This window comes from Fundulus heteroclitus, unplaced genomic scaffold (genome assembly GCF_011125445.2).
Source record: "Fundulus heteroclitus isolate FHET01 unplaced genomic scaffold, MU-UCD_Fhet_4.1 scaffold_50, whole genome shotgun sequence".
NCBI lineage: Eukaryota > Metazoa > Chordata > Actinopteri > Cyprinodontiformes > Fundulidae > Fundulus > Fundulus heteroclitus.
The window spans coordinates 1,708,060-1,730,426 of NW_023396923.1; the positions used below are offsets into that span (position 1 = coordinate 1,708,060).

Below are 22,367 nucleotides of genomic sequence, written 5' to 3' on the forward strand. Positions count from 1 at the left end.
TGCTTCAGTAAAAGGCTCAGTGTAAGAACTATGCTAAAAGCCCATTATATTTCCTGTTATATGGGGTAAATAAGCTTGAAATAAAAACAGTAACTATATGTTGAAGCGTTTTTTCAGAAAACACATATCAATATTGAATTTCAGAAGGTACACAATACCCTAATTCTGCAATGATCTGGTCTGTGATTGATTGATTTGATTGATTGATTCATTAATTCATTCATCGGACTCGTAGTCCATAAAAAAACAAAAATACACCACAACATATATAATAATTACTATGAAAATTACTATGAAAAATGGAGACTTTCTTATTTTGAAAACATCCGTCAGCTTTATTATTATTATTTATTTATTTTTTTGTCTGTCGGTCGGTCGGTATATATATCCCAATTCTTCAATAAAAGGCTTTCTTAACTATATAGGCTTTTATTTTGTAGAGGGTTTAGGTCTAATTTTCAGAGTCCAGTGGGGTTTTCTTTTAAGGACTGGTTTACATCCATTAGGGATATAGAGCTTACTTTTCTGCAACTGGGTACTAGGTGCATCTTAAAGGGTTTTATCTATGAGAATCTAATAACTTTATTTTAAGTCTTAAAGACTGAAGTTGCAGAAATCTGTTTAGACCCACTTGGAGCTTCTCACCTTACATAGTCATTACCGGACAAAAACATGGCTGTGGCTCTAATTTAAACAGCACCTGGTGCATTTCTACTACAATGTTTTCCACTAGTGGGAATCCTTCTTCTGCTGCTTTGTGGCCTAAATCTGTAGGTGCGTGTCATTCTGCTGAGTACTTGTCAGTTTTACGCGAAAGGGCCTCAGCTTTTTCCTCCCCCTGTAGAGGCCATGCTCTCTGTCACTGAAATCGGGATGGGACAGGTTTGACTGAAAGCCGTGAGACCTAGAGACATCGTGTGAAAGCAGAAGCGCGAGCCTACAAGCTGAGCGTCAAGAGCGGATTCCCCCAAAAATAGAACGCCTCCCTCCTCTCTGTCATCTCAACTTGTTCTTTTTTTTTTTCCACCCCAAAGTTTGCGGTGCTTAAATGCTACATTAGGAGAAAAGCGTAGCAGGGGTGAACGTACCGTCCTCTCTACCGCAGAGAACAATAAGTACAACTTTGGTTTTGGGGGCAAAGTTTGACCAAGCAAAGCCTCGAAAGCAGGGAATTCTGATGATCGCCAATTCATTCAACGCCATTCATTCCTGTGGAATTTGTAGATTTGGTTTTCGGCGGATTACGTCGCCATGGTGATCCCAAAACGGTAATAGGAATAAAAGTACGCATGTTTTTTTGGTTCGGTTTGCATCAGCGTAGATGGAAGAATAATCAAGGGTCCAGTTTGGCAGTGGTGAATAATGGGAGCTTCCATTCGTTGCTATGGCAGCTAGTTAAAGCTACAGAGACCTGCTGCTGGATTGGATGCAGAGCCTCAGAATATCAAATGTTCTGCAAACGGGACGAATGCGACAGACTGGTTTGGGCTCGGTTCAGCAGTCTTCTTGATTAAAAAGCAGATTCTGTGTGAGATTAGCCCGAAGAGATAGTGTCTGGAGCTCGAAGCATTTTGCATCAAGAACTGGTCAACAGTTTTCAGCTAACCAGGAGGAGAGACGTGTGGAGAGCTATGCAAAACACTCCTACACCGAACGCTACATTAGAAAGCAGAATAAAGTTTTGGTTGGTGGGGAATGTCCGTATTTTCTGTTCCTACTACCAGATGAATTGCTGTGTGATGTTTCACAGTGGAACACAGCAGTGGGTCTGCAAAATAGACCCCATGTTTTGGGTTTTGTTTAAATAGCAGCGAAAATCCCAGAATAATAACTGATGCTTTTTATTGGCGCACACTCCGGATGAAGAAGTGAGCAATCCGAGCTCTGCAGCAACAATCCCCAGGTTGACACACAGACAGTGGTGCTTCTATAAGCTGAGATAACAGCCAGTGATCAGCAGTACAAAGGGGATAACGGCAGGACTGGCTATGACCCATAGAACCAGAGAAATATATATTAGTTACGACTGAGAATGACTCGATCTGGGCTCCAGAATGGAGTTAGAGACGGATCAGATCTTTGCTCTCCATGGCAACAAGATGTTTGCATGATCACAGGTAATAATTAACCACCTGTTGTGTCCAAGCTAGGCAATGGACCGGCAGCAGTTCCAGGTGAGCGACGAAGAGCGCGACGTGGCACGGGAAGAAAGCCGCAGGAGGAGGAGAAAGAAAGCCATCACCTCTTCCTCCTCCGCCTCCATGGATCAGGTCAATGTCGAGTTTGTGCTGCCCACAGCAGCGCGGGGTGGGAGCGGCCCCGACTCTCTGCTGCTGGAGGTCCCCGGGAACTGGACCGTGGAACAGGTTGGGGACGCTGAGGGGGGGGGGATTCCCAGTGACATAGATTGAAACTTTCGGTGCATACTTTCAAAGATCTGTCGCCTGTTCCTTGTCTTCCAGGTGAAAGCCCAGGTCTGGATGAAGGCGGTGTCTTTAAGCCTCTGTCCCGACTTCTACCAGCGCTTCTCTCCGGACCACTGCATCCTCCTCTACCAGAAGAAGGGCACTGTGTGCGAGATCTATGACAAGCACCAGGTCTTCCAAACTCTGGACTGCATTCGTTACTGGAGAGGTACTGCTTGCCTGCTGGACCCAGACACACCAAACAGTTGCTCTCTGTCTGCAGTGGTGCCTTAACACTTTTTTATGTTTCCTGCCACTGATCAGGTTAGGTTGCAATATGTATTTTCAGAGAGATTTGCCAGATGATGAATGCTCTTACAGTAATGGCTTTGTACTCTCTGCATCACTGCTTATTACTAAGGTTGAAATTTCCTAAAAACCTTAAATCTGAAGAGTTGTTTCCAGATTAAGCTTTAGGCATTGTGACTCACTTAAGGTTTGAGTAGCTTTAGTCCCTGTATTTCATCAGTATAAACTGAGTCACCAATGACTGATTTAGCAATATCCTTTTAGCAGCAGCTGATATTTAGTCCCAGCAGGAGCTACTGCAGAAAAAGGTCTTGCGTTTCTAAACGTTTTCCTGACTTTACACGTCCAGCTACAGGGGCTCCATAAAGGCATGTTTTTGCTGTTGCTAGCAAATATTTTCTGTCAACACTGTCAGCAGAAGGGCAAGGCTATTGTGAGCGAACATGTACGTTTCCTCTGTCCTCTGATATCACTCATATATAATCCGATTTGTACATATATGAGTATAAAGTTACTTGTTAAGCGTTATGCTCTAACGCAGGGTTTTGTTTTGCACCTCGTAACGTATAAGGGACCGGTTTCAGCTGTCCACACGAATAGCGGTGGGAGCCGACCGTGCAGAGCATGTTACATGACACTAACAGATACAAACATCAGTACAGTCCATTTTTCACCATTAACATTATTGTAAAGGGTAAAAATAGCTTCCATTAGAAAGTATACACAGCAAAAAGGGAACAAAAACTTAGTAAAATTTTCTTGAAATCGGTGTATTTGCCATTGATTTGACCAAATAAAAAACATTATCTCTCAATGGAATAAGATTTCTGCACTTAAAATACTAACAACTCATCTGCATCATCTTATTTCAAGTGCAGTATATCTAATTGTCTTATTTTAGGGCTCCAAATACTCCTTCCTCTGGCAGATAATCTTATTTACCTGCTCAAATGCACAACAAATACACTAATCTCAAGAAACTTCTACTAATTTTTAGATCCCTTTTTGTAGTGTATCCCAGATGTAATAGATTAAGAGAAAACATGGATTCTATAAGAAATTTTACAAGAAGTAATGATATAGGTAGGGATTTTATTTTTTTATTGAAACAGCAAATAACTTGTCTGGGTTTCAGAATCAACAAGAGTGCATTGAATGATGGATCAGATTGCGTCAGGGACTCCTAATGCTGATCACTAAAGATCGATTGGGACATCGCTAGTCTGAGCAGACATGGCTTCTTTCAACTACTTGAGCTGACCCCGTTGCATGATCACTAGACTGTCCCCCTAAGAACTTCACACCTCCTATTTTTTATTTTTTTGTGTGTTGCAACAGCTCTGAAGAAAGACGTGGGTCGCATCCAGCTGGCTCCCCGTCCGCAGCAGTCAGAGGAGTCCCAGCAGTACCAGCGCTACCTCAACTACCTGATTGGCTATGACGTGACCGACGTCAGCAACGTTCATGATGACGAGCTGGAGTTTACTCGCAGAAAGCTGCTGACGCCGCGACGCATCGAGTTGTCAGACCGGGACTCAAAACTTTACTCCATGGACCCCTGGGTCACCTGGAAGCCAGTGCCCGAACACCTCCTCTCCAAGGTGGGTTCACATCACCAAGTTCTGAACTACATTATGCGTCTTCCATCGTCCTCTCCTAACCTGCAACATTGGCACATTGACACAAAAATGACACGCTGATTGTTTTGGACTTGTTAATGGTAAAGCTTTACGGCTCGCAGTATTCTGAAACGCACACCGGTGATGTTGTCTCATCAGCTAAGAAGTGTACACTTCCCACTGCATGCCCACTATGAAGTAGGAATGCGTACTTGTGACCTGCAGGACCCTGCGGTTAGTGCTAACACCTTTAGTGTAGTGCAGCAGCACGACTAAATCTAATTTCCCTGTTATGTGGGCAGCTTTGAGTGGTGCTGTTCTAAAATAGTTGGTAACGTGCGTCACTCTTCTAATACGCTCCACAATGGCTTTCTGGGCAATTAGAATGTTTTTTCCTGTAGATTCAGGGACTGGAATTGGGAAATGAAATGTATTCATGATAAAGATGATTCTTGGTCATTTAGAAATGCCTAATTTACAGGATTTTCTTTGGAATTGCTGCTCCGCAGCTGACAAATCAAGTTCTATATTAATCTGTCTTATTTGTGCTTCCTGTTCTCATTCATTCTCAGGTTAATAATGGTTATATCCTGGTTGTGATCCATGTCAGCACTTCCAGCCAAACCATCAAAGTCTCCATTGAGGACACTCCATCACAGGTAGAGAAAATGCAGTTCCTGTTTGATTAGCATACCATTTCCTGTACTGTATGTTCATTTTTTTCTCTTGTTTTAGGTATTAGGGAACTTCTTTGCAAAAACGGCTAATAAAAGGGTTTTGTTGGGAATCCCTGAAAACATGAGCGAGGAGGACTTTGTTCTCCGGGTGTGCGGCAGGTATGAAATGTGTGGGGCACTCCTTGGGATATCTGCCATGGGGTCAGTGTGATCAAGTTGAATCTGCACTTGTTTTTGTGTCGGCACATAGAGAGGAGTATTTGTATGGAGAGAGAGCTTTGCAAAGCTTTAACTGGATCCGCCAGTCCCTCAAGAGCGGAGAGGAGATCCACCTGGTTCTGGAGACTCCACCTGATCCTGAGCTGGATCATGTGCAGAGGGAGGACTGGGCCCAAGTGGATGATTGCACAGGAGTTACAGGTTACCACTTTAATCAGTGCTGTTTATTTGTACTCAATGTGGCTCAGTATGATCTACTTCTGCTCTTTCATTTGGAGCGCTACACGGTCACATTTTAGGACCTCTGCTTTTTTCCATGTGTATGTTGCCACTTGGAATATAACCCAGCACAAAGTCAAATTCATTGTAATACAGAGGATTTATGTATTTATTTAGTCGCCTTCAACTTGTTCAGAACCCAACAGCTCCTCCTTTAACTATCCACAGCAGATCCTTCAGGTCAGACAGTCAACATTTGCTCACGGTTGTATGGACACCTTTTTCTGCAATAATTGAAGTTACCTTTTTTAAATCAAAGTTTTTTTTGTCTTTTAATGCTATTATTACTTAAAACTGCAGTGGTGCGTCTGGCTTCATTGTTGTTGTGTGTGTGTGTGTGTGTATATATATATATATATATATATATATATATATATATATATATATATATATATATATATATATATATATATATATATATATATATATATATATATATACCGTTTGATTAATTGGCCGCTGATCCAAATCAATTTCTAAACATTTTTCATAGGTACCCACGAACAGTTGACCATTGCTGAGAAGGACCATGAGCGAGTGTTCACCATCTCCATGTGGGACTGTAACAGGAAGTTCAGAGTGAAAGTGCTTGGAATTGACATCCCGACGCTCCCCAAACTTCCAGAGTTCACTGTCTTTATTGAGGCCAGCATCTTCCATGGGCAGCAGCTTCTAGCGCAGGTTATTTGCATAGATCTACGAGACTTATATGCACACAAAAGAGAACGTCCGATACTATAGATTGCTTAAAAAAGAAAAAAAGACGCGTGTTGTTTTACTAGCAGTTCTTTACTTACTATATGTATCCCTTGAACTTTTTTCAGATTTTGCCATGTAACAACCACAAAGCTCAACGTGTTTTTGGAAGTTCATGTGACCAACACAAATGTGGAAGGACGTTTTTACAAAAAAATCCGAAAAGTACCATTTTTATTCTGCTTCTTTTTGACATTTCAAAATATAATCCGGTGCATCCAATATCTCCTATCATTAGGGTTAGATTGAATGGAAAGGGTTAATGCAGGATTAGGTTCTAAAACACTCACAACTACTCTACACTTTTAGCCATCATTAAATTAGTGGCAACAAGAAAGCCACAATAGTTTAGGTTTGCATCTTGTCTCAGCATACGCTCACGTGAACACACCATCCCCATTGTGAAACGTGTTGGCAGCAGCATCTAGCAGACGCCCGCCATCTAATCTAACCGAACATGAGGGTTTTTGTTCAAACATTTCAGTTTTCAAGTTGTGAAAAGCTAGTGGAGACATGCACCAAAAGATCTGCAGCTGTCACTGAACATAAGGTTGTTTGATATCGCACTGCTCATGATACAAATGCACTCCACACTTTTCAGATTTTCATTTGTGTGAGTATAAAAATGAATTATTGTTTCGTTTTCTTTTTCACTTTGTCTTTGCAGTTATGCCCTACATTGTGTTGGCCCATCACATAAAGTTGCAATAAAATACATTGGTTGTAATCTGATTAAATGTGTAAATATGCATGAATGCATTAAAAAGGCATCGTACGTATAACAGAACGTATGTTGCTGGGACATGATTCAGGCACAGCCAGAGGTTCCTGCTCCGTCTTCACTAGAAACCATAAGCCACCGTCAATTCTTCCTGTTAAACACCTTAAAATGTAAAGCAGGCTGCAATTCTTAGTTTGCATGACCAGCTTATTCATTTGGGATGCGGTGGAAGGACAATAAACACTGGGGCTGATAGCAGTGATGTAAGATTTAAAACATTGTGCTCTGTTTCCCGTGAACAACATTTGAATCTTGGATGTAAATGCGGCCGAGTCATTTTAAAGGGACTGTTCAGGTTTCTCAAGGTTATGAGTAGCGAATGTGTTGCCCTGAATGACCTCAGTGAAATCTTTCAGGAAAGAACAACCTCCAAAACATTTAATGAAGAAGTGCTGTGGAACTGCTGGCTGGAGTTTAACATAAAGATCAGGGACCTGCCTAAAGGGGCACGCTTGAACCTGCAGGTAACTTCTGTCCACCACCATTACTGCTCTGCCTCAGTGGCAGCTCATTTTACCCTATAATACACTTTTTAAATATATTACTGAAGATATGTAAGCAGGGGTCCATAAAATGTGAGAAGCCATATTAGATCATAGGACAAAGAATAAGGAGGATTTAGTTGTTTGTTTGAAGGGATCGATAGTTCTGCAAGCATATTGAGGCCTTTGAATATATTTAGGTGATCTGTGGGAAGCAACCCCAAACAGCCAACTCCAAGGGAGGCTCCTACCACGAAAATACCGCCGTAACCTACAGCCTTGAAGGTAAAAGTCTTGTTAAAATCTGTCATTATTAACAAGGGAACCCTGCCATGGGAATATTCATTTAGCTTGTTGTCCGTTTTTTCATTTATTTAGCCAAGACCAAGAACCGCCTCCTGTACTATGTCAACCTGCTCCTGATCGACCACCGCTCCCTCCTGCGCCAAGGCGAGTTCATCCTCCACATGTGGAAGATGCCCGAGAAGAGCGAGGAGAGCAGCAGCAGCATCAACGCCGACAAGCTGACCTCTGCCACGAACCCAGACAAGGCCTCCTCCATGGCCATTGCCATTTTATTGGACAAGTACTGCTACCCGGTGGTGCTGCCCAAAAGCAGGGAAGTGGGCAGGGACTGCGTGGTCGGCAGCGAGGAGGGTGACGCCGGGGAGAGAGGCCAGAGAGAGATGCCGAACCACCTGAAAAAGCAGTTTGAGGCGATCGTGTCCACTGATCCCTTACATCCGCTCAGTCCGGAGGACAAAGAGCTGCTGTGGCACTTCAGGCATGAGTGCATGCGGGATCCCAGGTACTTACATCCCAAACATATTGTACTGTAATTGTTTTTCTGCTTAATTCAATTAGTAATCTTGTGTAGAGCATACCCAAAGCTGCTGGGCTCAGTCAGATGGGGGAAACAGGAAGACGTTCTGGCAACTCATCGTCTGTTGGAACGCAGCTACGCATGGGACACCAGGTAAACTGACTGTGTCCAGTAGAAATTGATTTGTAGCGTAACGTGACGGCACCTGCTAGACCTGCTGACGTATAGGTGCTCCTCAGTGGTCTGGATGTCGGTCTGGCAATGCAGCTGCTAGACTGCCACTACTCGGACGCCCAAGTTCGTTCCATGGCAGTTCGCAAGCTAGAGACACTGGAGGACGATGACGTACTCAGGTATCTTCTCCAGCTGGTCCAGGTGGGTTTTATTTCATTTCGTCATCTTTACCATTTTGGTATTAATCTCTGAACAGCCAGTAAATATCAACCACCAAAAAGCTGGTGTCAGACAGGAGCCTTACACAGTTTGAAAACCAGTGTTACATGGATCTAAACCTTAGAGAATCAAACTGAGTAAAACTTTCCAATCTTTCAACTATGAGGAAAATCAAAGGGGTCTGATAGTTATTCGCCAAATTTAGAAAATGTGTCAACCTTTCCGTTGTCCTCTCAGTGTCCAGCACCTGTCAAGTTGAGGTGAGGCAATCTTCACTGGTACAGATTGTATTGCCTAATATGAGATTAAACTATGTAATCCAACCCCGCGACCCCATGAGGGATTAAGCGGTTTGGAAAATGGATGGATGGGTGGTCATGTTTGGTGTGCATGGCTTTTCCAAAAAAAAGCATAGCAGTCTGTCTTATCCGGTGGTCAAACTGTGTTATTTTCCTTTTGCATCGTGCCTTCCTACACAGCTGAAACAGAAGGCCAATAGGCAAAAGTTTGGTAGGGTAATGGGTCTTTTAAGAGTACTTGTAAATGTCGTGTTCTATAACTACCTTAGTCTGTATTGACATCCTGACTGCCTGCTGTGACAATTTCAGGACGGAACCATTGCTTGGTTTTCCACAGGCAGAGAACCTGTGGACAGATATCCTAACGTCACATGTTTGATTTCTAATTGCGGTTTTAACAACCGTCTGGGTTTGTTTAGACTCTTCATGATGCCGGAGATTTTAGTTGCTGGTCATTTTGCGCTTTTTTTGTATAAGAAATCCAGTTCCCTGCTATGGGATGTTTGTCCTGACTGCTGTGGATACTAAGTAGTGGTAATGTCGCTATATCCAATGTGTGCTTCTGTGCTTTTTTGTTTCTCTTGTTGTGTCTCTGTTCTGTCTTCTGTAACCCCAGTCGGTCGAGGCAGATGACCGTTCATACTGAGCCCGGTTCTGCCGGAGGTTTTTCCTTCCCGTTAATGGGTGGTTTTTCTTCCCACTGTCGCTTCATGCTTGCTCAGTATGAGGGATTGCAGCAAAGCCATGTACAATGCAGATGACTTTTCCTGTGGCTCTACGCTTCCCCAGGAGTGAATGCTGCTTGTCGGGACTTTGATGCAATCAACTGGTTTCCTTATATAGGACATTTTTGACCAATCTGTATAATCTGACCCAATCTGTATAATATGATTGAACTTGACTTTGTAAAGTGCCTTGAGATGACATGTTTCATGATTTGGCGCTATATAAATAAAATTGAATTGAATTGAATTTGAATCCTAGATCAGGTAATAGCAAGTTCATGTATAAACTTGGCACAAAGATGTGCAAGCTGACAAATTTTAAGGCTTCGCCTTTCTCATTCAGACTTCACAGACTTGTGGATAAAGTCAGCAGACTCGCAACTCACTTTCGCCTTCCAACGTGGTTCCAAAGTTAACTCTGTGGTCAGCTTTGCATGAGCAAGAGTTATCAGCGGAGGCCAACACGCTGGCCTCTGCTTGGATAGGAAAATCCGACTTCCCCCTCATGCGTTTATTTCTCCCTGCTGCGCATTTTAATGATCCAACAAGGATGATTATTGAATGTTTATATCAATCTTCTCTGAAAATCTGATGCAAATCTTTCCAGAGAAGGACCGGCTGCTTTGTGAAGGTGTTGGACGGACTCAGCAGGTAGTTCATACGTCATTCTGTCTGATTTGTTTTCAAATGCTGCAAAGCCTAATCTTGGATTAAGCGCTAAACAAGAACAGGAAAATACAGTATGTAGCAAAATATGCAGGAGTGAAATCACAAAAGTTTTGATTTGACTTTTAATGTGAAGAGAACAATAGGCACTATGTTTTCACCCCCTTCATAGCTACAGTCCAAGATTTGCTCAGTCCCATTAAGCCCTCTAAAACGCTGTCTAAGGTAATATGTGAAATTCTAGGTCACCTTTAAACGTCACGTAACTTATTTAGCCTCCACATTAGTATTACCATAAACTCTGCTGGTTCTGGACTTGTTTTCTTCAAAAGATGTTGCTTTCTCGTCAACAGACAACAGGAGAACGTTTATGACAGAGTAAACATGGTCTTTGTGAGCTGTGGGTGTTTATCACTGACGAGAAAACGTTTATATTTGCCATATATTGAAGAACAATAAAGCTGTAGATGGATATGAGCTTTCTTTACTTGTTTTGATGTACTGTTGTGCAAAGAGTTTTTTTTTTTTTTATCTATCTCTGGAGTGATTTTATTACAGCTAAAACCCAAAAGAGGACAAAAGTTAGTACACCCTGCCCCTTAACAATGTAGGTTTCATCATGTACCCTCTAATATATGGTTCCTCTGTAGTAAAGCATCCCCAAACCATGACACTTCCACTTCCGTGCTTCACAGTAGGCGTGAGGTCATTTCCCTGGAATGCTGTAGTGTTATTTGCGAAGTATGTTCTCTGCTCTGGTGTTCAAATAATTCAGTTTTAGATCCATCGGTCCAAAGAACATCATCGCCCAATTCCTGGCTTTTGGCTACGTTCTTTCTGACAAACTTAAGTCATGGTTTTCCTACAGAGCAAAGGTTTCCTCCTTCCTATAAAACTTACATTTCTAGCTGTGCATCATATAGACCCATCTCACTTTTAAACACGGACGCTAAGATCCTAGCCAAGGTCCTTGCACATAGGCTAGACAGTATTCTTCCCACTATTATTTCTACAGATCAGACTGGCTTCATCAAAAGTAGACAGGGATATTTTAACATTAGGCGGCTTTTTGACATTCTCTACTCTGCTCCTTAAGATAGGCCCGAATGTGTGATTACAATCGACGCAGAAAAAGCATTCGATCGGGTCGAATGGCCTTACTTATTTGCTGTGCTAGACAAATTTGGTTTCGGCCCTGCCTTTAACTTATGGATCAAGTTGCTTTACTCCCAGCCCACTGCAATGATCCGTACTAACTCCCAAATATCAAGTCCTTTTAAATTGTATTGTGGAACCCGCCAGGGCTGTCCCTTGAGTCCCATGCTCTTTAATTTGGCTATAGAACCCCTTGCTATAGCACTCCGCAGTTGCAACAATATATCAGGTATTTGGAGGGGAGGTGTGGAGCACAGGGTCTCTCTTTACGCGGATGATCTTCTGCTGTACATCTCTAATCCAACTGACTCGCTCCCTTCTGCCCTGGCGCTGCTCAGTCATTTTGGTAGTCTCCCAGGCTATAAGCTGAACATCAGTAAGAGTGAGCTCTTCCCTATTAATGAGGCAGCACGAGCCTTGGATCTCACTAATCTCACTTTTAAATTGGAATATAACAAGTTCACCTATCTCGGAGTCATAGTTACCAAAAAGTATAAAGATTTATTCAAAGAAAATTTTGCTGTTTTACTAAATCAGATTAAAAAGTTACTATTACATTGGTCACCTTTGTCAATGTCTTTGGTTGTGTAAATTCTATCAAAATGGTCATACTACCCAAACTCCTATACCTTTTCCAAACCTTACCAATTTTTATTCCTGGCTCATTTTTCAGCAGTTGGATTCTGTCATATCCTCATATATATGGCAGGGCAAGCGCCCTCGTCTAAACAAAAGCTACCTTCAAAAAACAAAACAGCAAGGGGGACTTGCACTGCCGAATTTCCGTTTCTACTACTGGGCGTCCAACTTGAGAAGTCTTGTACATTGGTCCTTTTACTATGACCATTCTGATTGTCCTGACTGGGTTGCGTTAGAGCTCTGTCCACACAAGGACTTCTCTCCTCTGGCTGTTGTTGGCTCTGCTTTGCCTTTACGTTCTGTTGCATCATCTAACAACCCAGTGGTTAGACACTCATTGAAGATTTGGGCTCAGTTCAGGAGACATTTTGGCCTTGGCAGTTTCTCAGTTTGGAGTCCTATTGCCTCAAATCATCTTTTCAAGCCGTCTATTTTAGATTCAGGCTTCCAGCGATGGCACCAAAATGGAATAATTTGTTTTAGAGACCTACTGATAGGTGATACCATGGCCTCATTTGAACAGTTAAAAGATAAATATGCCCTTTTAAATTCTAATTTCTTTCGCTATCTTCAGATACGGCACTTTTTCACTTCACAACTGCCCAAATTCTCAACTGCTATAAAGACAGAAACCATTGATGAAATTCTGTCGCTAAATCCATCAAAGAAAGGTCTAATTTCTAAACTGTACAACATTCTGCTTGATCTTAAAACCCCCTCTGTGGATAAATCCAAGATGGCTTGGGAAGAAGACATAGGTCTCCCCATACCTGATGGCACCTGGTCCTCTGCTCTTGGACTGGTCAACTCATCTTCACTCTGCGCTCGGCATCGGTTGATCCAGTTTAAGGTGGTACATCGGGCCCATATTTCTAAGGCTAAGCTGTCATCTATGTACCCTACAGTCAGCCCTCTGTGCATCAGATGCAATCTTACAGAGGCCACTCTTTACCATATGTTCTTCTCATGTCCTCAGTTAAGCAACTACTGGAAGGCAGTCTTTAATAGATTATCTTGTACATTTAAGACCAAATTGGAACCAAATCCAGTTGCAGCCCTATTTGGGGTCCTTGAGGGCGGAGCTGTTTCAAGTGCTGACAGAAAATATTCTATAGCCTTTGCCTTACTTTTGGCACGTCGTGCAATCTTACTCAGATGGAAAGATGTCTCCCCCCCATCCTATTCACAGTGGCTGCAAGATATCATGTCCTGTCTAAAACTCGAAAAGATCAGGTACTCACTTAAACAGTCTCTTGTTACATTTTAAAATTTATGACGCCCTTTCTTGGAAACATTTCCAGCTCTCTAATAGTTCAGACATGCTCAACTGCACTGATTCTACCTAGGCGGGTCCTGAGTGTTGTGGAGTGATGATATAGTTTTGGCAGTGACGGGTAGGGTGATGGGGAAGGGGTTATTTTGTTTTATTGTATTATATCTTTGTGCTTCACTACCTGACTTGTTTCACTGTAGTTGTCATACCACTTTTTTTTATTTGTGAAGTCTATATCTCTCTTGTATGGCACAACAAACCTTTGTATGAACAACTTGTCTTATTGGCTTTTACAAGCCCATCCTGTAACATCTTATAACTGTGCTCTGTTTTTTGTTTTTGTAAAATTCAATAAAAAATATCTTGAGTAAAAAAAACAAAAAACTTAAATTTCTGATTGGACAGACATGCACTGGTATAAGCCTCATGATATCATTTTTGAGTCTGTGGAGACTTTCTTTTAGCACCTTGCAGTCTGCCTTCAGGCTACGCTTGCTCGGATTCAACACCCAGGAGCATCAAACTAAATGTGGGAACTTGAAACAGGGTGAACCTCCTTCTAGATGGCAAGTCATGATGTTGTCGTCATGTAAGGTGCTGGCATTTCATTTTAGCAATCTGAAGACGGTGTGAACATGATTAGTGTTTATCACTGTATTCATCACCAAAAACTGTTTTGCGACAACAAATTGAATTTTAGAAAGTACTGAAAATGCATTTTCTTGTTCTTTTTAGTTGTTATGTTTTTTACAGCAATGACTAAAATCCAGTGACTCTTTGGTATTCTTAGTAGATATTTGATGTTTAGCTTTAAATGAACTTGGGTTTCCCCTGTTCTTATCTTTATTTTTGTTCCTTATTCGTCTTTACAAAGTAAGCATGTTAGTCCTTTAAAGAAATATATGTCCTTGAGCTTTTATTGGTTAATCATATGATTAGAAGTTTTTAGTTATTATAAAACTGATTTTGATTTTCCATTTGTCCAAATATGCACGTCTGTTTTTTCTCGTCTATATAACAAATCCTTAGTAAATTTATTCTATGTAATCTGCTGCCTTTAATTACTCCAAGACATTTAAGTCCAGATACTTTTAAATCAGGCATCTCTAATCAAAATTCTTGTTTTTAAGTGAGTTTAACATTTTCTAAACAGGTGAGTTTAGTTATTCTTAGATTTGAAGTCCGATTATCAATGTCAAAATGACTCTTTGACATATATAAAGCTGTTCTCCCATCGTTGGCGGCTGTTGATTTGAATCCTTTTCATAACACTGGTGTCAGCATCAACAGTACAACCTTTACAAGTTAAAACCTTTTACAGATATCATTAACCTTTTTTTAATAACCGATCAATTTCCTTGTGTTATCATTTGCCTTAAAGGGAACAGCTGTTTATTTGGAAACTGAAACCGAAAAATATAATTTTTAATATCTTAAACTTTGTATCCAGATGTATCCCCAGGTCAGGGGATGTTTTGTTATAGTTTCTAAGTTTATCGTTAGGTATAATATGGTAACTGTTGAGAATATAAATGGGAATAAAAGAAAGTCAGTGCATAGTGCTGAAGAGATATCTCCTCCTGCAGGCTGTCAAGTTCGAGCCGTACCACGACAGTGCCCTAGTCCGCTTCCTGCTGAAGAGAGCTCTGAGGGTAAGTTCCATAAACAACAGTTCCTCTGTGTTGACACTTTATACACTGGCGCTAGTATTATCATGTGTTTTCCACAATATAGAACAGAAAATACTCCTCTCTATAAAAACAAAATGTTGGCAGAAGTTAGGTTGCAAAGTAGCATCTAAATGAACCACAGACTTCCTGTTAGCACCTTGCGGTCTTCCTTCAGGCTACGCTTGCTCGTATTCAACACCCAGGAGCACCAATGTAGAGAGTTACATTTGTGAATTATAGGGAGCTGAAAATGTCCTTGGGGGGGAAGGGGGGATACTCTTTGGTATTTTTTAGTTTAAAGGTCCCATTTAGCCTGAAGTAAACAGGAGTTTTGTTTTTCAAAATTCTTTATTCCTCTTCACAGAGTAAGCGTATCGGTCATTTTCTGTTCTGGTTCCTGCGGAGCGAGATTGCCCAGTCTATGCACTACCAGCAGAGGTACGCTGTGCTGCTGGAGGCTTACCTCCGAGGTTGTGGGGAGAACATGCTTCAGGACTTCAGAAAGCAGGTGATGGCATACAAGAAACCCCAGAAGACATTTGGAAAGTCCCACTCTAATTAAAATAATCACTAGGGATGCCTGAACAAAAACTGCATGACTGCAGGGCAACTAGCAGGAAAGAAACATTGGTTGGCAATTTGGCCAAGTTTTACTTATTGGACAGATTCCGATATGTTAAAAAATGACTAACGTCAGCCGATACCAATGTTAATGCCGATATGACATGCATCCCCAATAATCACATAATTAGCACCACTGTAGGACTTTGGAGATATAATTGTATCCATGAGGTAAATTATTTATTTTCCCTTTGGGATTAATATTGGTATTTTTTGAAGTGAATTTAATTAAAAAAAAACTGCAACACTTAACTTTCTGAAAGTCTCCTTGTTCTATTTATAAGAGCATGGCTTCTGTTTCACCTTGTTTTTCATCCTTTTAGTGAACTCTTTACACACACTGTGTTGGCTCCCCATACTAGCTGTGGATATATATTTTTTACTATATATACCACAAACCTTTAAATACAGGGTTTATTTGTTAAGAAACTTGATGCTCTGCAGGTGGAGATGACTGAGGCACTTCAGAAAGTCACGCGTGAGATGAAAGCCATGTCGGCTGACAAGTATGACGTTACAGCACAAGGTGAGGAGAACTTGACTGGATGTATCTGTGTATCACCTTCCTTTTAAGGCACAATAATGCACTACACTGTGTTGGTCTGTCACATACATTAAAAAAAAAGGTAAAAAACAAAACAACTGAACTGTTTCTGAAGTTTGAGTCTTCAAACTTCGGAAAAAGTCCAGTTGTTTTGTTTTTTAACTTTTTTGGAATGACCATGACCTGGATGGTCATTTCAATACTCACCTGTACACTGGGATCGCACACTGTCTCTTTGTCCTGCATTGTTTTACATTTCAATTGTTGTACTGTTAAATAACTGCTGCACTTTACCCTGTAACATTATCTTATCCTGTAAACTAAATTTCAAGCTGTATGCAAACGAAATTTCGTTCTGTACGCACTCTGTGCATACAAAATGACAATAAAGTTGTCTAAGTCTAAGTCTGGATGACTGAGAATCTTCACCAGCGTCACATACAATCTGAGTAAAATACATGTACATTTGCAGTTTTAATGGGACAAAATGCTCAGAGTATAAACATGTTTACAAAGCAAGATGAAAGCATGCATACTTGAACTAAATTGTAAAGATTCTTGAAAAGGTAAATGTTTGTGCGGTGTGATTGTCAGTTGTGTTCCAGCTGCGTCAGAAACTGGAGACCTTACAGTCGTCTGGCCTCCCGGAAAGTTTCCGAGTCCCTTACGATCCGGGACTGAGAGCTGGAGCGCTACTGGTGAGGGCTTGGCACACACATACACACCCGTCTGCCACTGCGAGGGATCAACACTGAAACAAAAGACACTCGTTCTGTGCATGCAGATTGAGCAGTGCAAGGTGATGGCGTCCAAGAAGAAGCCGCTGTGGCTGCAGTTCAAGAGGGCCGACCCGACCACGCTGTCCAAAGACCCTATAGGCATCATTTTTAAGGATGGAGATGACCTCAGGCAGGACATGCTCATCCTGCAGGTAAGTCAGCAGCGAGACCCATGGCATAACAGAGCAGAACAGAAGTTACAGAAGATCCACCTTGCACATTTCCTTTTGTCCTCACAGATTCTGCTCATCATGGAGTCGATCTGGGAGACCGAGTCCCTAGATCTCTGTCTGCTACCGTATGGCTGCATCTCCACCGGCAACAAGATTGGTCAGTTAAACTTCCTCTTTGTCACACTTCATTATATGGTGTCTGATTGTATAGATATGTATTGCTTCATGTTTTCGAACAGGTTCTATTCAACAATTTATTGAGTGTTCAGGTCAGATGGTTATTAGGAGTGTAGCTTGTAAATTCAGCCAAGGAAATGGGATTTATCACAGATACTAACAATTACTAAACATAGGGAGACACTTTTAAGTTTTTGGAAAGCTCTACCTCCTTAATAATGTAAATCATTTAACTATAGATTTTTGTATTTGCTCTGGTTATCTTTGTCTGATATTAAAATTAGTTTCTGATGCACATGCTTTTTCCTCGCCTCTGTATACCTATACTTGGTCGTCTCTTGCCATGTTCCCTAAACTTCTGTTCTGTCTTTATTTCCTCATCCCTGTAGGAATGATTGAGATTGTTAAAGATGCCAACACCATTGCTAACATCCAGCAGAGTGTCGTTGGAAGCACGGGTGCTTTTAAGGACGAAATCCTCCATCAGTGGCTGCGGGACAAGTGTGTCAGTGAAGAAAAGGTGCTTGTTGCAACACAAAATGACCAGCAGGGGCAGCGTTGAGTAAATATAAGCGAAGAAATATCTCCCAACCTTAATTAAATCTCTCTTAACCCCTCTGCTGTTCAGCATTTTGTCCCACTCTGAACATGAACCAGGCACTAAATGGTTCTAAAATGGTAAATGGACTGAACTTATATAAAGCTTTTTCCAGTCATGCTGACCACCCAAAGTGCTTTAGTTCTAGTGATACAAATGATTCTGCCCATTGCTGTAATAACGGTTCCAAATAGACATTATGTACAGACCTTAAAACTGCTCAGGATCAGTCAGATTGAATGGAGAACATCTGTGAACAGCTAATTAAAGAAAAAACATGTATCATTAATTTTTCCACTTCATAATTATGTAATATGTTTTAATCGACCACGTGAAATCGCAACAAAACACCCAGTGGCTGTGCCCTAAAAAAATTAGATAAAGTTTGAAGGCTATAAATACTTCTCCTACACAGCTTTGCACATTAGCTGCATTACGTAATCCTTGTGTTGCTTAGTTTCCTGCTGCAGGTTTGTTTATCAAATAGGAGGAAATAGCTTAGTGACAGGAAGGCAGCAAAGCGCCGGGTCCTTCCTGCCACCACGACAGCCCCGCATTCAGCCGACACACCTGCAACCAGCGTGTGGCAGCTTGTTTACAAAATGTTTCTATCCTTCCCTCAGACCCACATAAAGAAAAAGCTTATTGCAGCTCAGTTTTTCTCTGTGTCCGTAGTTCCAGCTGGCAGTGGAGAAGTTTTTGTACTCCTGTGGCGGGTACTGCGTGGCCACCTACGTCCTGGGGATCGGCGATCGTCACAATGACAACATTATGATCACAGAATCGGGTAATTTTCCCTCTCTGTTTGCGTCTTACTGCGGGGACAAAAAAGAAAAAATACCATCATCTGAAAGGACATGCAGATGAATTTCCACTGTTTCTGCAGGGAATCTGTTCCACATCGACTTTGGTCACATCCTGGGGAATTACAAGAGCTTCATGGGAATCAGCAAAGAGTGGGTTCCCTTCGTGCTCACGCCGGACTTCCTGTACGTCATGGGAACGTCAGGGAAGAAGATCAGCCCCCACTTCCAGAAGTTCCAGGTGCAAGACACGTTTCCTTTTCTTCGTGTAAATGTAGGAACATATTTAGGTTCAACCAGAAACAAAATGGATTTAATTCCCTTTCCTCTTTGTTGTAGGACGTGTGTGTGAAGGCTTACCTTGCTCTTCGGCATCACACCAACCTGCTCATCATTCTATTTTCAATGATGCTGATGACTGGTACGACTTTTGCATCACAAACGCACTTTTGCATGTGTATTATGCTAAAGAAGAGAATGCCCACGACATGATCCTGCCACCACCATGTGTGGTAGTGCACTGGTGAACTTGGTCCATTATGAGATCAACATCACAGTGGAAAGGAGAAAAAAGTCTACCAAAGAGCTAAAAGCAACGCCTTTAGCATTATGCTGGTAAGATTTTCAGTCATCCAGGTCATGGTCATTCCAAAAAAAGTAAAAAACAAAACAACTGGACTTGTTTTCCGTAGTAGAAGACGTTTCACTTCCTCTCCAGGAAGCTTTCTCAATTCAAAAAGTCTGGAGTAATGTGGAGTAATAAGCTTTATACTACTGCCTAACAAAGGCCTTGTAATGGCTTAGATAACATGCAAATTCAACAGAAACAGGTCCACCCCTTAGTAATGGACGGTCGTTAAAGCCATTAAGCCAGCAGATTGGACCGAAACTGGTCCACTCCTCTGTAACAAGGAGTCGTTAGGGTCGTTATTGGCTTGGGTTAAAGGAGCGATGTTTGATCACTCGTATGAGGGTGAGAATTGAGGTGATGATTGGCCGGAATAAACCTTATAGCTGTGTTGTAAGTTTTTGAGAGTTGGAACCTAAGGCCTCCTCCTCTGTTTAAGGTTGGTTTTTCTCTCTTAACATAGATGGCTTCCTTCACATCCCTTTCAGACCATCTGTCTTATTTTTCCAAAATGTGAACATTTTGGTCCTCAAAAGAGTGTCCTTTGTCCTTAAGGTGTAGGTGGACAGCAGAGTCTTGACCTGAGGCGGTAGCTCTCCTGTGTTGAGCCATGCGTCTGTGGAGAGGCAGGGCAGTCAAACTTTTTTACAGTAGCAGACCACACACTATCAGGTAGGAGGGTGCACTTATGCCGGTGCCCGAGCCCCAAAGGGGAGAATTTTGAAAAATAGAGTCTCCCTGATGTATTTTGGAAGCTTTCAAGACAGGTGATTATTTAAAGAATAGAGTCAGAGTGCATGTTTTAAATTGAATAAAAAGCAAAAGTGAGTGATCAATTCTTCAAAAACAACCTTTGTTTTTCTTTATTATTATTCTTAAAACGTTTTTTCACATGTTATCATCATGTTTAACAAGGTTTTGAACAAATTTGCATAAAATTTGTTGAATTTGAATTACTAGCCCCATATAAAACAGATCAGATTAGGTGAATATATGACAATTTACTAACTTCCGAGCGCGCAGTGAGACAACACGCCCAGTCTCGCACGCGCTCAGTTCCTTCTCTGCTCGCGCTCTCGACCTGCTCATTCCATGCTCAACACCAGCTGTGCTGTGCGCTCGCTTGGCTGTTTCTCCGCGAGCGTCGCGCGATAAGAGTTTTTCAGAGTTGAGCTTGGATTGGTTCCTGCGCGCTCAACCAAAAGGCACAAATATCGCTCCATTATATAATCGGGGAAATGTAGGCGGCGGCAAGAGCTGCTATAGACGGCGATTTGCCACCGTTGACCGGCTACTTTTGACTGCCCTGGAGAGGTTGTTTGGTTTCTCCAATATAAAGATCAGAACATTCCTCACTGCACTGAACTGCATACACCACTCCGCTCATCTTAAGTTTTGGTGTTTTGTCCTTGGGATGCACAAGCCTCTGTCTGAGGGTCCTGTTTGGTTTGAAATGTACTGGGATTTTGTGTTTGGAGAAAATCCTCTTGAGTTTTTCAGAGACTCCAGCAACATATGGGATGACGATGTTTTTGCGTTTATTCTTCTCACCATTATGTTCTGCAGCGGGTCTTTGGGATTTTCTTGCTGATTTGCCTTTAGCATTCAGCTAGCCCCAAATTCCTTGACAGGAGACGTGCAAGCACACACAGGTACTGTATCGAGGAAAATTGTTCACCAGAATATGTTGATAAAACTGAAACCAGACTTTTAATTTTCAACTTTTGATTGAACTATGAGCTAAAATCCAGGTACAAATCCAGATTTCTTTTCTTTATATGTTGGGATGAAATTACACACAAAAAGAGTCTGTTTGTTAATGAGGTAGCATTTTGTAAGCAATTGTTTGCAATGTTTTATTTTGGGGTATCAAAGTAAGGAGGGATGAAAACAAATGTCCACAACTATGAACTGATCACATAGAGTCCCAATAAAACACATTTAGGTTTGTGACAGTAACAAAACCGGAAGAAAATTAGAGGTTTGAATAGTTTTGCATAGCTAAAAAACAAATAAAAGCCCCAACGTGTTTCCTCTGCTGCTTTACGGTTAGCGTCTGACTCAACTAGTCTGACTCAAGTTCTGTTTCTGTCTGAAAACTTGAAATCAGGCATGCCACAGCTGACAAGCAAGGAAGACATCGAGTACATCCGCGAGGCCCTGACTGTGGGCCGCAGTGAGGATGAGGCGCAACGCCACCTGCTGGACCAGATCGAGATCTGCCGGGAGAAAGGCTGGATGGTTCAGATCAACTGGTTTGTTCATCTGGTCCTGGGGATCAAGCAGGGCGTGGAGAAACGTTCCACGTAGGAAACTGGGAGCCGTCCTTGTTTTCAGCTGTGGGGCTTCTGCAGCTACACTTCTTCTTTTTATTTTTATTTTTATTTTTTTAGAACTTTTCCATTTTTTATGTTTTCACTGAAATAAAATTTAATTAATTTTGCTCTCTTTTAAAGCAAAAAGCAAGAGTGACTTTTTATCGCACTTTACAGACCAAGTCAAGATCACCTAAAAGTAAAGTGCTGTAGGGTTCATAGCTGGGGCCCGTTCTTCGTATGTTGCTTAAAACATCCAAGATCAAATGACACATCCAAGATGATTTCATCCGGCTAACCATGATCCGGCTAATTGGGTTCTTCTAACACACCTGTTGATTATGATTAGTATGGCTAGATTGAGTTATCTGAGATGACTGCACGTTCATGAGTTTGTTTAAAAGGGGAAATGTATCGATAGTAGAAACAATGATTAGCAACGCTGCAATTGGCTGTTCAGCATGGCCAAAGAGCGCCCACAGTTTTTCTCCCAAGCAGAACACGAGCTTTGAAAGGAAGGTTATGCCGAATTTGAGTCATTAATTAAATCAAAGTCTAT

General features: G+C 41.6%; 1 protein-coding gene across 3 annotated transcripts in view; it reads left to right on the forward strand.

Annotated features, from left to right (window-relative positions):
* The window catches only part of pik3cg (phosphatidylinositol-4,5-bisphosphate 3-kinase, catalytic subunit gamma), a 38,959-nt gene extending 16,842 nt beyond the window's left edge, over positions 1 to 22,117 (forward strand). For 2 of the 3 annotated variants that reach the window (XM_036132383.1, XM_012853340.3), the window contains 23 exons: positions 2,151 to 2,366; positions 2,463 to 2,634; positions 4,053 to 4,315; positions 4,906 to 4,992; positions 5,069 to 5,169; positions 5,261 to 5,430; positions 6,002 to 6,189; positions 7,402 to 7,509; positions 7,728 to 7,812; positions 7,906 to 8,335; positions 8,405 to 8,503; positions 8,590 to 8,725; positions 15,087 to 15,152; positions 15,535 to 15,678; positions 16,236 to 16,317; positions 16,930 to 17,033; positions 17,120 to 17,266; positions 17,354 to 17,444; positions 17,854 to 17,984; positions 18,738 to 18,849; positions 18,949 to 19,106; positions 19,205 to 19,286; positions 21,604 to 22,117. In XM_036132383.1, the coding sequence (XP_035988276.1) occupies positions 2,154 to 2,366; positions 2,463 to 2,634; positions 4,053 to 4,315; positions 4,906 to 4,992; positions 5,069 to 5,169; positions 5,261 to 5,430; positions 6,002 to 6,189; positions 7,402 to 7,509; positions 7,728 to 7,812; positions 7,906 to 8,335; positions 8,405 to 8,503; positions 8,590 to 8,725; positions 15,087 to 15,152; positions 15,535 to 15,678; positions 16,236 to 16,317; positions 16,930 to 17,033; positions 17,120 to 17,266; positions 17,354 to 17,444; positions 17,854 to 17,984; positions 18,738 to 18,849; positions 18,949 to 19,106; positions 19,205 to 19,286; positions 21,604 to 21,803 (3,369 nt within the window). In that variant the 5' untranslated portion in view covers positions 2,151 to 2,153 and the 3' untranslated portion in view covers positions 21,804 to 22,117. Of the gene's footprint in view, positions 1 to 2,146; positions 2,367 to 2,462; positions 2,635 to 4,052; positions 4,316 to 4,905; positions 4,993 to 5,068; positions 5,170 to 5,260; positions 5,431 to 6,001; positions 6,190 to 7,401; positions 7,510 to 7,727; positions 7,813 to 7,905; positions 8,336 to 8,404; positions 8,504 to 8,589; positions 8,726 to 15,086; positions 15,153 to 15,534; positions 15,679 to 16,235; positions 16,318 to 16,929; positions 17,034 to 17,119; positions 17,267 to 17,353; positions 17,445 to 17,853; positions 17,985 to 18,737; positions 18,850 to 18,948; positions 19,107 to 19,204; positions 19,287 to 21,603 lie in introns of all 3 variants that reach the window. The other variant, XM_012853341.3, reaches the window with a different exon arrangement.
* Positions 22,118 to 22,367: the final 250 nt, after the last annotated feature.